The 17,524-nt window shown below is 41.4% G+C and overlaps 1 protein-coding gene across 2 annotated transcripts in view; it reads right to left on the minus strand.

Annotated features, from left to right (window-relative positions):
• RASGEF1B (RasGEF domain family member 1B) overlaps positions 1-17,524 on the minus strand; it is a 667,380-nt gene that overhangs the window by 170,399 nt on the left and 479,457 nt on the right. For both annotated transcript variants that reach the window (XM_069594460.1, XM_069594461.1), the window contains exon 4: positions 3,219-3,302. In XM_069594460.1, coding sequence (XP_069450561.1) covers positions 3,219-3,302 — 84 coding nt within the window. The remainder of the gene's footprint in view (positions 1-3,218; positions 3,303-17,524) is intronic.

Below are 17,524 nucleotides of genomic sequence, written 5' to 3' on the forward strand. Positions count from 1 at the left end.
CAGAGTGATGTCAAGGGCTTCTCCCTAGAAAAGAAGGAAGTTTCCCTCCTTTAATTCCTGTCCTCTAATCATAACCACTAATGAGATTTATCATTTAGTGGTAAGACTGGAGTTGGCGCCAAAATATTCCTTATTCTATTATGAGCTCACATTGGAAACCCCTGTTTTCTAACTGATATTTTCTCAACACTTTTCCTCTCCGTTGTAGCAAGAAAACACTGGTCTTTGGTTCAGCTTGGGGCACCCTAATTTGGGTGGTAGAAACTGCCTCTGGGTCCACCTTGAAGCCTTTTAACCAACAGAAATTTTCTTGTCAGTGAGGAAGAGAGTTTGGATTCTGGGCAGATTAAACATAGGTTTTAATTATCCACCCCCAAATGCTGCCTTCCATTGACCTCTATAATTAAAGCTTGACTTTCTTACAATTTTGGCATCATTCCCCGCCACATACACCCCCAGGTGGATGGATTAGAGAGCTGATTTTAAAAATGAATTCATTAGAATATTTCACAGAACATGTGTTAAGCTAAAGCCAGAGCTATGGAGAGAAAAGAGAGAAAGTGTATTCTCTGGGAGCAGCTCATCTCACCCAGGACAGTCCTGGTGTCACTGTACAGATAGACAATTACCTGCTCATTCAGCCCTGTGAGGGAGGGAAGCCTGAGGAACATGCTGCGAAATATTATCGAACCAAGAATGGTCATGTTGTTTAGTCACTAAATCGTGTCCAACTCTTTACAACTCCATGGACTATAGCCCACCAGGCTCTGCTGTTCATGGGATTTCCCGGGCAAGAATACTGGAGTAGATTGTCATTCCCTTCTCCAGGGGATCATCCTGACCCAGGGATCAAACCCATGTCTCCTGCATCAAGAATCTCCCAGTGGATTCTTTACCAATGAGCCATCTGCAAAACCCAAGAATGGCCATACTACCCTTGACTTCCTTTGGCTCTCTGGAAAGCATTTACCAAAGGCACTCTCCACCATTTCTACATTGCTATTAGCGTTTCTCAATCAGGTCTAGGAAAACGGCAAGTAAACTCAGGACTGGCTATTAGGTTGATGTGAAATTTAGTCAAAAGAGTCTCTCCAGGGCTCATGGACTTCTGAACTCAACCTTTGGAATGGCTTCTTTCCATCCCCAAGAAGTGGTGGTCTATTTAGAACCTACATAAATAAAGTCAAAGGAAGCGGGGCTGGAAGGGACCCAGGCAGGGACAAAGCAGTGAAACGGAGCTGCTGCCAACACATTTTGTGATGTTCAGGGAGTGTTTTGTTTGTTTGTTGTTTTAATCTTTGGGCCAAAGGATACTCCTCTTGCTTGGAACTGAAGTCAGCAGAGGGGAAGTGCAGACCTTAGTGAACATGAAGTACAGAAAAGTCAGTCCCAAGAAGCTTGGGTCACTCCCCTGCTACGCATGCAAAACGTCAGCCGCGCTGAGAGCATGGGCAGGAGGCTTCCTGTTCCACTGGGAGTTCGTACTCCAAAGACAGCTGTCTTGGCAGGACTCACCGCCAAGGCAGAATTACCAGGAATTGCTGGGGAAAATAGACTCATTTCCTTTTAAAAACTACAAAAGCTCCAGCTCTGCCCACATATGTAGAAGCTGGAGAGAAAAGACCTACTGAAAGAAGTTTTGTTTGTTTGACACTGACTATGGTTCATCCTAGTGGCTGGATTGTGTGTGGTCTGGAGATGCACCAATAACTGTAGCAAAGGACAGGAAGGTGACTTATCCCAGGTAGATTGGTGCTTCTGTTAAGGTGTGCCTGGCAATTGTCCTTGGCATTCTCGCCAAAGTGTCGAGAATGGTGTCCCTCCCTACATATAACACCCTCCAGCTCTCACTTCTTGAAATAAGCAAATTGAGCATGTGTTTCCTCTACGTTTATCATGTGTATAGTGTTTCATTTATTCATTCATTCAATTCATTTGCATTTGTTGACTACTTGCATATACAGTAAACAAAATAGGTTTAAAAAATCCTTGTTCTCATGAATTTTTATTAAATTAATTCTGATGACAGTTCCGTGAGGCAGGTACCAGTATGAAGACTTCTTTACATTTGATTTGCTCTAAGTCACAGAGCTGGTGACCCTGGGCATCCTGACTCTAGGAACCCACCTCTTAACTATCCAGCTCTATACTCCCTGGTGGGACTGATGGGTGTGATTTCAAGTTCAGGACAAATACTGTAATTTCTCTTCTGGAGTCAAAGTTTTTCATTCTACAAGATAGTTTAAATAACAAATATGTTTGGAAGAAGGAGAGTGGCGGTTGGATTTCACAATAAGATGTTGAAGAGAATCAGATTTTGCCACCCCTAAATATGCCACTTTTGCATAAAGATTACTCTGAGTCAAAGGCAATTGAGAAATAGCAGGTGTAGGCCAAGCTCTCTGACTTCTCTTTCTGTCTGAAAGTAGTACATAAACTTTCCTTTGTAAAAGTAACATAAATTTGTAACGGTATCTTGCTTTTCCATACCAGGAAGAAGATGACTTTTAATCGCTAGAAAAGACTCTTAGTAGTAGAAAAGGCACCAACTTGAGTTCGTATAACACACCTTACCAAGTAACTCTTAATTTTTCATTAATTTCCCCCATATATTAACCAGCTCACAATTTGTGGCCCAGGGAAGCCCCAAACCTTTCACCTTTCTCTTGTCACTTTTCCAATATCACTCTTTGTTAAAATGTTATACAAGTCTCAAATACAGTTGCTTCTCTGGGTCTTCGCTTCTTTTCTATGAAGGCCTCTTTATTCACAGTAATAAATCTTTTCTCTACCTGTCTTTTTTATTTTCTCAGTTTAATTTGCATTACCCCAGGCACTAAGCTAAAAGAGATGAGGAAAAAGGTTTCCCTTCCCCTACAATGTAGATGACTAAAAGCCACCTCTTTCTTTCTAATATGTTCCGATCGGCAAGGGAAGGTGAGACAAAGAGCTGAGAAAGCGGGACACTGAAGGGAGCTGGGGAGGACAGCATCGAGATCCACGTGAAGACCTGGGAATCTCAGATCAACATCACTTAGCTCAACATCTTGCCAAGGAGCAATGCCACTAGGGCGAACCAAAGAGTTCAAAATCTGGATTTTTATCAGCCACTTTTATGAGATCAGTTTGATTATGTCACCCAAATAGCTCAAGACAAAAGAAAGAACAGCCAACAGACTGAAATTAAACCGTTCAGCAAGAAATGAATTCATTCTTACTTTGCCAACTGGCTTCTCAAGCAGAGGGCTTGCAAAGCAGATGGGAGTTATGCCGCTGTACATCGAAGGTTTCCATTGCTGTTCCTATGAGGAAGGAAACAGAGAGAGGTTTCAGGGACTTGGCTGGCTCTCCTACTGCATGAAGCCGTTCTCCTGCTTCTCATAACAGTGCCTCAAGCACTTACCCGTAACGGTTGTCACTTGAAATACCCGAGGCAGCATTTTTACACAGGCACCTTCAGCTCGCAGTCAGTGCAAACTCATTTAACCTTATGCAGGGGTACATTACAAGACCTCTTATGACATTCTGAAGGAATATCGACAGCAGCACAGAATATTTTCAGGCTAATCTGCTAAGGTATCTTGCAGAACATAGATTAGACTATGTGAATCTTTTTTTGTTGTTGTTAAAAAAATAACACTACAAGTATCTCATCTTGTTGCATAAAAACACTGATCACAGCTCAAATTCTGGTTTTCAAACCTCTGATTCTATATGGAGTACTGTCCAAAATTCTCTACCTGCCTTTTAGAACACTCCAAAATGTGGCTCTTTTTCCCTTTTTTGCTTTAGTTCCAACTCTCTCCTATAATTTACCTAAACCTCAAGCTACATTTGGCCAATTGTGTTTTTCTTCAGTAGATTCCAGTCTATGCCTTTGTTTATACTGCTCCTAGTTTCTAAAAGATCCTTTCTTCACTGTCTGTCTTTGATTTCCCACCTGTCCTAAAAAGCACAGCTCAGATTCCCTAAGAAGCATTTTGCTATATTCCTCCACTCTGGCTAGAATCAAAATAAACTTCTCCCAATCACAGGATTCACATCCTATTATTAGGGTACTTGTCATTATCTGCTGGGAAGTGACTTACTGAAGACAGGACTCCTGCTTTTGTTATCTTTGTATCCTTTATAATCTAACGCAGGTCTTATGTGTAGCTCTAATCTGAATGTTTGTGTCCCCCCCAGAATTCATATGTTGAAATCCTAAAGCCCTTAAGGGCTTCCCTGTTGGTCCAGGGGTTGGGACCTCACCTTCTAATGAAGGGTGTTAGTTTGATCCCCGGTCAGGGAGCTGAGGTCCTGTATGCCTTGCAGGCAATAAAAACAAAACATAAAAAGCAGAGATGATACTGCAGCAAATTCAGTGGAGACTTTAAGGACGGTTCACATAAAAAAAAACAAACAAACAAACAAAAAACCTTAAAAAACTCCTAAGCCCCCAATGGTGAAGGGATTAGGAGGTGGGGGCTTTAGACAGTGATTTGGGAAATGATTGGGATTAATGTCTTTGTAAAAGACATCCCAGCGTGCTGGCTGGCCTCTTTCCCATGTGACGATACAAGGACAAGTCTGTGCCCTGGAAGAAGACCCTCACTCAACTGTGCTGACTTCGAGTCACCAGAAATCTGAGAAATAAATGTCTGCTGCTTATAAGCTCCCAATCTGTGGCATTTTGTTAGAGCAGCCTGAACAGACTAAGACATAGATATAGGTGCTTTCCATGACAGTACTCTTGCCTTTTGTCAGCTGAATCTTTTCTTTACGTAGAAACATCCCAGCCGATCCAGCTCTCTCTGGCCCTCGGCTCTCATTCTCACTAAGCACATTTTTCAGTCTCATTAGAGGAAATATCAAGATACTTGTTATTGAAAGATAAAAAATCTTAACCGTAGGTACCAACAACCCCATAAAATAAAAATGACCTTTAAAACTGAATCAAGCAAGTATTGACCCATCCCGCCTCCTGCTGTCCATTAATTGGCCATGTTTCTTGAGCGAAAGAAAGATTTTTTTCAGTGGTCTTAGCAAAGGAATGGAGTACAACCCTCTGGAATCTCTACCCCTGCTGTTACTAATTATCTTACTCTGGGCAAATTACTCGTACTTTCGACCAGGGTGGCCCTGCCTGTAAATGTGGTTCATGTTATTTACACATATCTCACAGGGCATTTTGAGACAAATTGTGGAGCTATCTGTGGCCTAGAAAGGCAAAGCATGATTCCTGGTGCAGAGGCCCCTGCAGTCTACCCCCAGGAGAAGCCATTCAAACCTCTGACTTTCTTTCTGTGGTCTAGAAACAGGGGTGATGGTCAAATTCCAAGGCATATGGCTTTCTGTTCATTAGGAGTGAAGCTGAGACCAGCAACTCATTTCACAGATCACATTCCAGCCATCAAAGTTTAATTACCACCAAACCTATTGGCCCAGGTCCCAACCACGTTAGGGCATGCATGAAAGTTCTAAAGGATCCAGTTACCAATTCCCACCTTTCAGAGATAAAAAGACATTCATTGAGTGGCACCAGAGAAAAAGCTGAAATACATCAACTGAGACTGTGACTTTTTTTTTTTTTTAATGAAAATAACAGTTCAGTGTTGATGATCAGGACACATGACTCAGTTTCAAGGAAGTCAATCTGCAGACATAGTAGATGAATTTGAGGAACTCTGCCCTTCCCTCTAAGGCTGGTCCAGTTGCTATGGCAACAGGTAACTAGTTTTCTTAGGTGGATGTGCAGCTTGATTTTCTTTGGGACCAAAGAGTCCCTTGATATGATTGCACCGGGTATATTTAAGACTGAAGCAACCTACGAGTCTCAAAGCACAGATCTCTTACCTAGAAATCATTTGTGTGGTGGGAAAATATGTGACGATTCTGGGCCATAAATAAAAGGATATTTCTGAGATAATGGGTTCACATACAAAACACAGAGTAGTCGGGCATGTTGTTATGACTAACTTGTCATTCAGGCTGTAAGTCGTGTCTGACTCTGAGACTCCATGGACTGCAGCACACTGGGCTCCCCTGTCCTTCACTATCTCCTGGAGCTTGCTCAAACTCACTTTCATTGAGTCAGTGATGCCATTCAACCATCTCATCCTCTTGACGTCCAACCTATGTCACCTCCATCTCCTCCTGTCCTTTCCCTCTCTCCTTTGGTCATTTTAGGCTTTCCAACACAGGGTTTGTTGTTGCTATTATTTGGGTAGTTGAGTGGCTGGGTGGCTGGTATTGGGAGCTGTTCCCCATCTAACGTATTGTTTGCTCTATGTGGGGACAGGGACTCTGAGGATGGTCTTGAAGTGGAATAAGAGAAACTTTGGGAAAAGTCAAAGCAAATCTGGCCGTCCTCTCCAGCTCTCTGCAAGATAAGGGTGAAACTGCCCCTTTATCTTCTTCCCATAATAACTTCAGAGCATTCCTGAGAAGCTACAGAACTGCTGAGAGCTCTCTGCAATGACAGGTACCTGGGGTTACTTTTCTAAGACTGGATTCCTAAAAGGAGACCAAAGAAGTGGTTAAGACCATGAACTGTAATTACAACCTTTAGTGTTTACCCTGGAGCCTGGAATATAAGGGCAACTCCTGGTGCCGAAGGACAGAAATAATCCATAATTTTGAGGAGGAAGGACACAAGGATCACCTCGCAGCTCAGCTCATTGACCGAGCAGTGGGATCAGTGCAGGTGGCATCTGCCCAAGGGGGCGTCACTGGGCAGCTCAAACAACCCTAATAACTCTGAAGAAAAGAATGTATCCTTGCTCAGAAATCTCGATTTTTTTAAAATTAATTTTTATTGCAGAGTAGTTGTTTTTCAGGGGCTTTCCCAGTGGCTTAGATGGTAAGAATCTGCCTTCTATCGGGGAGACCTCGGTTCGACCCCTGGGTAGGGAAGATCTCCTGGAGAAGGGAATGGCAACCCACTCCAGTATTCTTGCCTGGAAAATTCCATGGACAGAGGAGCCTGGCAGGCTACAGTCCATGGGGTCTTAAAGGGTCAGACACAAATGAGTGACTAACACACACACACATACACGGTGGCTTTAAAATATTGTGTTAGTTTCTACTGTAGAGCAAAGTGAATCAGCTTTATGTATACATGTGTTAGTCCCACAGCTGCGTCCGACTCTTTGCAACTCCACAGACTGTAGAACCTCTAGGCTCCTTTGTCCATGGGATTCTCCTGGCAAGAATACTGGAGTGGTAGCCATTCTCTTCTCCAGGGGATCTTCCTGACCCAGGGATCAAACCTGGATCTCCCATACTGCAGGCAAATATTTTAATTGTCTGAGCCACCAGGGAAGCCTCATATGTATATATACACCCCCTCTTTTTTGGATCTGTATCCCATAGAAAACATGAACGTGGATGTCAATCAACTGCCTGTACCTCCTCCCCACACCTCAGGGCTGTAAACAATGTGTTCTGTTTTGAGATGCAAGCAGATTCTTCTTCAAAGACGGCCACCCCTCTATCCATCCTCAACTTGTCACCCATCCTTTATCCAGATTAAAGATGACCGCACCTTCCATCTACAGAGTGCTCCCAAAGGACTGAGGACAATTTTACCCCAAAGGATCATGAGACACTTCTATACTGCACCTTTTGAGGAAATATCAAGTTACTTTCCCCTGTAATTAACACCTACGAAAACACACTCTTTTTTATTTTTGGCCTTTTGAATCATTTCTTTAGAATATTTTTCCAGGAGTAGGGTTCCTATGCCAAAGATATGGACATTTTTATGGCTCTTGTGATTTACTATCTATACTGCTTTTCAAAAGGATTGGGCTGGTTCACACAGCTACCATATGTCATATGTGTATATGTTGCAGATATGTATACACACTTTTTTCAACACAGCAAACTTATGAGCAGTACTTTCAAAAGCTGCTTCTGGGACTCAGGAGGGGAATATATTTCAAACATTTAGTGGGAACCAGGGAAGGGAAAGTTCCTAAAAGGGATGTGATATAGCTACATAGAGAGGAGGGGCCAGGCCCCATTGCTCTGGCCCCTCTACTCTCTGTCCCCCCAACATAAGAGTTGGGACCAATCAACAGGAACCTGGGTTCACCCCACCCAGGCCAGCCAGAGTTCCTTCTTAGCAAGGGTCAAGCACACAGACACAGAGGTGAGGTGGCCTTGGGAAGGGAGGAGAGCTGGGTGGAGGGCCATTAAATGTTGACTCACTCAGGCTTGACCAGACTTCCTCCCTTTTTCCACAATCCAGTACAATTTTGGTGAACTTAAGTAAACTGCACCCGCTGCTAAGTGTTCCCACTTCCTCTGGGTTATTATCACAGACCCACACCAGCTCCAGTATATGAAAATCCCCTCCCCCCAAAACCTGTGAGCAGAGAGAGGCTCATGGGGAAGAACAGACTCGCAGGCATTCCAGTTTTTAAGTTTCTGGGCAGAATCCTGGGAGAACCTGAGCTGCTTAAATATTCTTCAGTGCTTCCCCCAATATGCATTTTCCTTAAATGCTCCGCTGAGTCTTGGCATGTCAATTTCTAATTCTTAGATATTTTATGTGTTGATTTTTAAATGTCCCTTGTGCTTTTGCCTTCCTTTCCTATGTTTTATGCATCTTCAGTACCACCTGTACTTACCACAAGGCTGCCATTACAAAACACATTAAAACAAGTGCCTTCAAAATGCTCAACAACATTAATGAGACTTTTGAAAGAAAGTGGCACATCCCTCTCACCACAGTCTCCTCTCTCTGAGTTTCCTGCCAGCCTTTATCCAAATGAATGTATATTTAGCTACAACATCACTTTGCTTTACTCTGAACATCACATTACATATGTTCTGTGTTGTTATGTAGTTTTAGGGCTTGTAATTTTTAGTGATTACATCATGTTCCATCAACAGGATGGAGTATAATGTCATTTACTATCCTGATACATATTTTATTTCCATTTTTTCGCTGTAATTTTTTTTGAAGTTTTTAAAACGGTTCTATTGATACAATTCACATGCCATTCACTTCACCCATTTAAGGTGTGCAATTCAATATTTCTCAAAAAAAAAAAACCTCACAGGGTTGTGCAGCCATTGTTGTTGTTCAGTCACTCAGTCATGCCTGACTCTTTGCAAAGCCCATGGACTGCAGCACACCAGGCTTGCCTGTCCATCACCATCTCCTGGCGTTTGTTCAAACTCAAGTCCATGGAGTCGCTGATGCCATCCAACCATCTCATCCTCTGTCATCCCCTTCTCCTCCCTCCTTCAATCTTTCCCAGCATCAGGGTCTTTTCCAATGAGTCAGCTCTTCGCATCAGGTGGCCAAAGTATTGGAGCTTCAGCTTCAGCATCAGTCCTTGCAATGACTATTCAGGGTTGATTCCCTTTAGGATTGACTGGTTTGATATCCTTGCCATCCAAGGGACTCTCAAGAATTTTCTCCAGCACCACAGTTCAAAAGCATCAGTTCTTCAGTGCTCAGCCTTCTTTATGGACCAACTCTCACGTACATACATGACTACTGGAAAAACTACAGCTTTAACTATATGGACCTTTGTTAGCAAAGTAATGTCTCTGCTTTTTAATATGTTGTCTAGGTTTGTCCAGCCATTACCACAATGTAATTTTAAAGTATCTGCGTCCCCTGCCAAAAGAAACCCTTTACCTATTAGTAACTCTCCACCATTTCCCCGTCCCCTTCCCCAGTCCTAGGCAACCACTAGTCAACTTTCTACTTGTGTTTTTGCTCATTCTAAACATTTTATATTTACATAAATGAAATCATACAATATGCTGTCTTCTGTGAGTTTCATCTAGTGTAATGTTCTCAAAGATTATCCATGTTGTAGGATATATCATCCTTCATCATTTTTTGTTGTCCAAAAAAGTTCCTTTGAATGGAGATACTATATTTTATTGATCTATTTATTCATATAAGTTGTTTTTACTTTGGGGCTATTATGAATAAGGCATTTATGAACATTCATGTACAAATTTTCATTTCTCTTGGTTATACACCTAGGTGTGGAAATGCCAGATCATAAGACATTTCTATATTTCACATTTTGAGGAACTATCAAACTATTTTCCCCTGCAATTAATACCTATGAAAATATACTTTTTTTGGTCTTTTAAATCATTTCTTTAGAATATTTTTCCAGGAGTAGGGTTCCTATGCCAAAATTATGAACATTTTTGAGGCTTTTGCTATTTACTATCTATGCTGCTTTTTGAAAGGATTAGATGTATAAGTAAAACACAATATCTAAATAAGTTTACACAACTACCACATATCATATGTGTATTATGTATGTATACACACACTTTTTTCAACACAGCAAACTTTTAAGGAAGATGTCACAATTAATCTCATATTTATAGATGAAGATACCAAGGGTCCTAGAGATTGGGAACTCAAGTGTTAGATGACCAGCCAAAGCCAAGCAATGCCTCTTTTACGGGCTTCATTGGCTTTAAGTGTCTGAATCCAACATGTCACTGGTTTCAATGAGTAATTGCTGACTATGAGTCTCTCCTGTAATTTCTTCAGCTTGTGTCACAATGAAACAAGAATGGCGATGGAGTCAGAGGCACGGGATCAAATTCCAGCCCCATAACATGCTAGCATGAAGACCTAGAGTAGGTTGCTGAATCACTAAGCATCCGTTTCCACAAACATACAACGTGATGATACCTACGTCATAGGCTTATCTGGAGGATTTGAATTAAAATTCAAGTCAGCAAAGAAACTTACATAATAATGCTCAGATCATTTTTCATGTTAATGACAAATGGCTTATTGTTATTCTTCCTTGGTGCCCTCTTCAAAGTAAAATATTAGGTATCTTCAATTCCCTATTATAATTTAATACATTTTCTCCTCTATTGTCAGTCAGAAAATTATCCTCTGAGTTACTGTAACTTAGCTCTATACTAAATTTATGACTTTTTATATAAAATATTGATTACATAAGCAATATCAAGGTTTATAAAAATGTTTCAATAAAATTTATAGCAATTATAGATTTTAAAAATTATAAAAGTCACAAGTAAATTATTTAGAAACTTATCAATTAAGTTCAAATGGCGTATTTACTTTTAAATTAAAAATATTCAGAACTTTTAAATTATAAATTATAATTAAAAATTTAAAGTAAAACACAAAGTCTAAAATAGAAATATTTTAAATATTAAAAAATAATCAATCATGAGTTAATAAAATAAGAATTGGCTCGTAAACATAAATGCTTATTTTAAAAGTAGAAGTCTGATGGTATGGGGAGAGAGGTGGGAGGGGGGTTCAGGATTGGGAACATACAGCCATGGCAGATTCATGTTGATGTATGGCAAAACCAATACAGTATTATAAAGTAAAATAAAGTAAAATTTAAAGAAAAGAAAGAGCAAAAATAAATAAATAAATACAAGTAGAGGTCTGGCTCTAAGGACCTTGTAAACAAGATAATAATGATAAAGCAAAAATAGCTGTGGTCCCTTATTCTGAAGTCTTGGATTTCTGAATAGCTTTGACACTCACTTGGTATATGACCTCTTTGGGGTTCCTCATTTCTTTAGCAATAAAAAGTATAGTATATAATTTGCTGTTTTTAAAAAGAAGATCCTACAAGGCAATGTATCTGAAAACAATCAACAACACATAAAAATTGTACAGCTTTTTGATACATCAAAACCTAGGTGTGATAGTTACACCACACAATTTGTCCATTCACTTATATGATAAGAACCCTAAATTATCTAGGAGTTCAGAAAAAATAGGAAGGAAAACAAAAATGCAAAGTCATCATCTATCCAAACATGAGAAAATAGTTCTCTCCCTTGTTTTGACCTCCCATGTATCACTGGAGGACAATATCATATGCAAAATGATTCGGGAAGAATAGGCTCATAAAATAATCATATGGAACTTTTACAGGATGGAGGGAAGGATGCTGTAACTTGCATCTTTGCAGATGGGATCTGCTTGGTGACCAGCGGCAAATTTAGGGGAAAGCATCAATAGGTAAGTGGCAAGTTATAAGCTTATTTCAAAATCATACATTGCAGTCTTAACTCCCAGGACCTCAGCATGTGACTGTATTTAGAAATAGGGTGTTTCAAGAGGTGATTAAGTTAAAATGAGATAATCAGCGTGGGCTCCAATCCAAATAACTGCAGTCCTTATAAGAAGAGGCAATGTATACACAGATGCACACGTAAGGAAGGTCATGTGAAGACACAAGGAGAACACGGCCATCTGTGAGCCAAGGAGGGAAGTCTCAAACCAACTCTGGTGACAGCTTCATCTCAGACTTCTAGCCTCACAGAACCATGAGAAAGTAAGTTTCTGTTGTTTCAGCCACTCAATTTGGAAACCCTAGAAAATGAATAGATAGCTTCCCAGCAAAAACAAAACAAAACAACAAACAAATTCAATATCAGGAGGAAGGACTTTTAGCAGAGAAGCTTTTGGGGACTTTGAGGCAGTTAGGTGGAACCAGTGGTAAGGAACCCACCTGGCAATGCAGGAGACATAAGAGATGCGGATTCTATCCCTGGGTCAGGAAGATCCCCTGGAGGAGGAAATGGCTATCCACTCCAGTATTCCTGCTTGGTAAACCCTTTGGACTGAAGAGCCTGGTGGGCTACAGTTCATAAGGTCACAAAGAGTCAGACACAACTGAAGCGACTTAAGCACAAGCAGCTGGTGTAAGAAAGGTTTCCAAATAAATTGGATGTTGCCTTGACTAGTAACCAAACAGATGCAGATGTTTGCATGGACAGGATTTTGTACATCAGTGCTGAGCAGGCCCTGGGGATACTTAGGTGAATACGATGCTGTCTTACTCTCAGGGAGGCCTCCCAGTCTAGTGGGAGAGAGAGGTGAACAAACAATATTCAAAGGAGTGGTGCACGTTCAGGACACAGATATATAGAAGAAGATGCAGTTGGGGCAAAGGAAGAGCAGCTGGCCCAGCCAGGAGAGGGGCTCCTGTGACCAGAAGGTTTCTGGAGGAAGGTGGTACAGGAGCTGAGGCCAGGAGGACAAAGTTAGGTAGTCAAAGAAGTGGTATGAAGCAGGGTGGCTGGGGGGTGGTGGGTTGCTGGGGATAGAGAAAGAGACGTATGGTGTCAAAGGAAGAGAAAATGTCATGAGTGCAAGAGGCATGCAATATAAAGAAGTGTTGAGTTTTTATGTCTGACTCTCTGGGACCCCATGGACTATAGCCCACCAGCCTCCTCTGTCCATGGAATTTTCCAGGCAAGAATACTGGAATGGGTTGCCATTTCCTACTCTAGGGTTTTTATATGAACCACAGATAATTTGGGGCTGTTAGACCTTAAAGAGACAGAGGTGGAGCGTGATGACTCTGGAGAAGCAGCTAAGAGGCCCACGATACTTTTACAACAGTATGTGAATGGATTTGCTGGGCAGCAGACAGGAGCATGCATGTGAGAGGAGGAGAGACTAGGAGCTTGGCAAATATTTAGGCCACTGTGGTCACAGACCAGGAAAGACAGAGGTGTAGAGAGTGAGGGAGTGGAGACAGGGACATAGAGGGTAGACTCCAGGAGAAGGAAAGGACATGAGGAGGGTACAGCTAAGGGGTAATTTGTTTGCCTCAGGGTCTGCCCTGGGCACCAAAAGGCCCAAAGAGCACTCCCCACTGTGGAATCCTGATTTTAAATGCCTTCACTGATGTAAAATTTGTACTACATTTTGGCCCCTGCCTTCTTGCCTCAAGTCAAACTTTTTGCTGCCACCAAATATTTTTGCTTTCTCCCATGCACGCACCCTGTTGTGCAGTGTGTCTGCCATTCTGCTAAAAATGACACACGTGTGCACAAGCTGCTAAGCATTAATTGTACAATTTCAGGAAGGCACCAGATAAGTTCAATGCTCTTATACTGACATTTAAATCTGACATTGTACAATATAGATAAAAATGATAAAATTCATACTAGTAATTTGATTTAATATTTAATATTTGGCAGACCACAAATGGGGCCATAGCCATGGGCCTAATTCTCCCAAAGAGCAAATAGGTGGTACAATTTCAAGTGCAGAGGTTAGGAAGCCCACTTTTGGATTATCTGCACTTTAAATTTCTTTTCTAGGGAAAAGATATTCATTCTGTAATTAACAGCAAAATTTTTAATGTGTGAAATTCCCTGGGAGAGATGGCTTGTTGGATTTCATTCACAATAAGAGAGAAGAGGGCTTCCCAGGAGGCTCAGAGGTAAAAAATTCGCCTGACAATGCAGGAGACGCAAGAGATGAGGGCTCGCTACCTGGGTCAGGGAGATCCCCTGGAAATTCCAGGCAAGTTTTCTTGCCTGGAAAAATTCCATGGGCAGAGGAGCCTGGCCAGCATCACACAAAGGTGGTTGTTATTGTTTGGTCATTAAATTGTGTCCGACTCTTTTTGTGACCCCATGGACTGTAACCCACCAGGCTCCTCTCTCCATGGGATTCTCCAGCAAGAATACAGAAGTGGGTTGCCAGTTCCTCTTCCAGGGGATCTTCCTGACTGAGGGATCGAACCCACATCTCCTGCATTGGCAGGTAGATTCTTTACCACCTAGCCACCAGGGAAGCCGCACACAAAGATTACTTTCTCTCAAAGAAACAAAAGAAATGGAATTTGCAGTGATAGTAGAGAGGACACATGCCAGGGACATTTAATCTGAAATTCTATTATGAAAGGTAAAACTGTAAAACAGATATATTATAGGACATTGTATATGGCAATAGTTCATTTTCTTTCACTGCCATGTGTACCATTCTGGGACTATATCACATTTCTTTTTCTGTTTCTATTAGCTGGTTCCTGTTGCTTGCAAATAAGAACTTCATGAGACATGTGCAAAAATCCAGAGAGGAATGTTATAGCTTAGGAGTAGCAGGGAGAGAGGCCCTGATGCCATTATGTAACCACCTTGTATTGATTACTTTTTAATCAGATATTGTAACTAAGTGTTCACACACACACGCACACACACATACTCTCTCTCTCCTAGATCGATAGTTAAATAGTCAGAGATAACCCCAGTTAATCATTCTCACTCAACAATGATATCCCAGGCATTGAATTAGGGCAAAATGCTATGAAGTATGATTAGTATTTATGCAAACTGGGAAACTCACATTTAATAAACTGAAATAAATGGCTTAAGATCATCTATGTAATGACAAAGTAAGAACTTGAACCCAACATTGTCTGCCTCCAAAATCTATGTTTCTCATCAACATACCATATTGATAATTTCTTTTTCTGAAGCTAAGAAAAAAGCTGATTAACTTATGAAGGACATGTAAAGCAGATCCTGTTAACTCTAAATGATATCAAGCAGCACCAGCAATCTTTCAGGAGTCCTTATTTTCCCCAGTGTCTGTGCAGAACATCCAAGACAAGGTGGTAGATGTGACTCAGAAAGGATGAACATTCCATGGAATGGTGAGCATGACAAACTGCTTGCCAATATTCTTCAGTTACTGGCAGACACTGATGCTATAGTCCAGCTCTGCTAAATAGAGTCTTAGGTAATAATGGTAATTCATATTCATAAAATATTTTACAGTCTTTCTAAAACATTATGGAACACTGCTAGGTCATAAACAGCAATATATGTCTTCACCACCTACACTGGTCTTTCTTTGAAAGACGTCTTTTTTTTTTTTTTTTTCCAGAATGAGTACAGAGTAGAGAAGGAATATAATTGTTTTTGTTATGTTTCATTTTTTTTTACAGATAAATACTAAATCTGACTCAGTTCAAAATATTGAACTGATTTAACCTATTAGAATTTTACAGATTATGACACTGATGTGTTTTGGTTTGTTGGCTGGTTGCTGTCGTTCTGTTGGTGGTAGTTTTTGTTGTCTGCTTGGCACAAAGTGTTATTGGTTTAGGCACAATTTATTAAAACAAAGAGGATTCCCTCCTTTGGTGGAATTTCTCTTAAGTTTCTATCTGAAACACAGAAAACATTAAAAGAAACAACTGAACCTGAACAGATTTGGCATCTGTGCTGTGCTTAGCTGCTCAGTCGTCTGACTCTTTTCGACCCCATAGACTATAGCCCGCCAGGCTCCTCTGTCCATGGGGATTCACCAGGCAAAAATACTGGTGTCGGTTGCCATGCCTTCATCTAGGAGATCTTCCCGACCCAGGGACTGAACCCAGGTCTCTTGTGCTGCAGGCAGATTGTTTACCAGCTGAGCCACCAGAGAAACCCACTAGGGGCGTTTCTGGGCTTCCCTGGTGGCTCTGCATTGTGCCTGCAATGCAGAAGACACAGGTTTGATCCCTGAGTCAGGAAGATCCCCTGGAGGAGGCCTTGGCAACCCATTCCAGTATTTTTGCCTGGTGAATCCGAGGGACAGAGAAGCCTGGTGGACCACAGTCCATAGGGTTGCAAAGAGCCAGACACTACTGAAGTGACTGAGAATGCACGCAAGCACGCACGCTCAAGGGCATTTCTATACACCATGCAACTGCAGTTATGGAATCATGTCTGAAGGCAACACTGGAATCCATTTAGAAATTGGTAGTAACAATCAATGGAGAAGGCAATGGCACCCCACTCCAGTACTCTTGTCTGGAAAATCCCATGGACGGAGGAGCTTGGTGAGCTGCAGTCTATGGGGTCGCTAAGAGTCGGACATGACTGAGCAACTTCATTTTCACTTTTCACTTTCATGCATTGGAGAAGGAAATGGCAACCCACTCTGGTGTTCTTGCCTGGAGAATCCCAGGGACAGGGGATCGCACAGAGTCGGACATGACTGAAGTGACTTAGCAGTAACAATCAATCCCTAGGAAAAAACTCTTAGCTGAATAGACAAGGGCAGAGTAGGGCTATAAAACAGTTGACGTATTTTTTCTTGGCTGCTTTTTTAATTACACCGTTTCCTAAACCAATTTTATTTTTGAACACTCCTCTCTAAAAATTATCATCCAGCAGACAGTTATGGTATAATCTGCTGCCTGCTGCTTATAATTGACAAGTGATTGCTGGTACAATTCGTGTCATTAATCAGCCTTGAAGAGAAGTGAAAACTGTACCCTCCATCCAAACACAAAGCTAGTTTTTGGTGTTGGAACTTTCTACTTTGGCAGCCTGGGCTGATGTGAGCACATAAACATCAGCTGCTACTCTTGGTCGGGGGGCACTTCAGCTTACAGAATGTGGGCAGCTGACTCCTTCATATGTTATGCCAGGTGAGCCTGACTATCTTCATGGACTTCATGCCCAGTCATATTTGTGGGCAGGGAAACAAACACCTACCAATTGTTGGGAAAAGGCAGTTTCCTTTGGAAAAGGGCAGACACACAGCAAATGCAAAGCCCACTTATGCAACAACAGGAAAACATAAAGCCCAGTAGTCGCACTCAAGGAACACTTTCTTTTTATCCTCAATATTCTGAAAGGAAAGTTTATTCTTCCTGAGTATCTCTTCCATCTAATTTATAATCATAAATAAAATCACTTTTGCATTATAAAAGTGTACTTGAAGGTTAAAGACATTGAAGTATTAGACAAATTCTCA

The sequence above is a fragment of the Ovis canadensis genome, chromosome 6 (genome assembly GCF_042477335.2).
Source record: "Ovis canadensis isolate MfBH-ARS-UI-01 breed Bighorn chromosome 6, ARS-UI_OviCan_v2, whole genome shotgun sequence".
Lineage (NCBI taxonomy): Eukaryota > Metazoa > Chordata > Mammalia > Artiodactyla > Bovidae > Ovis > Ovis canadensis.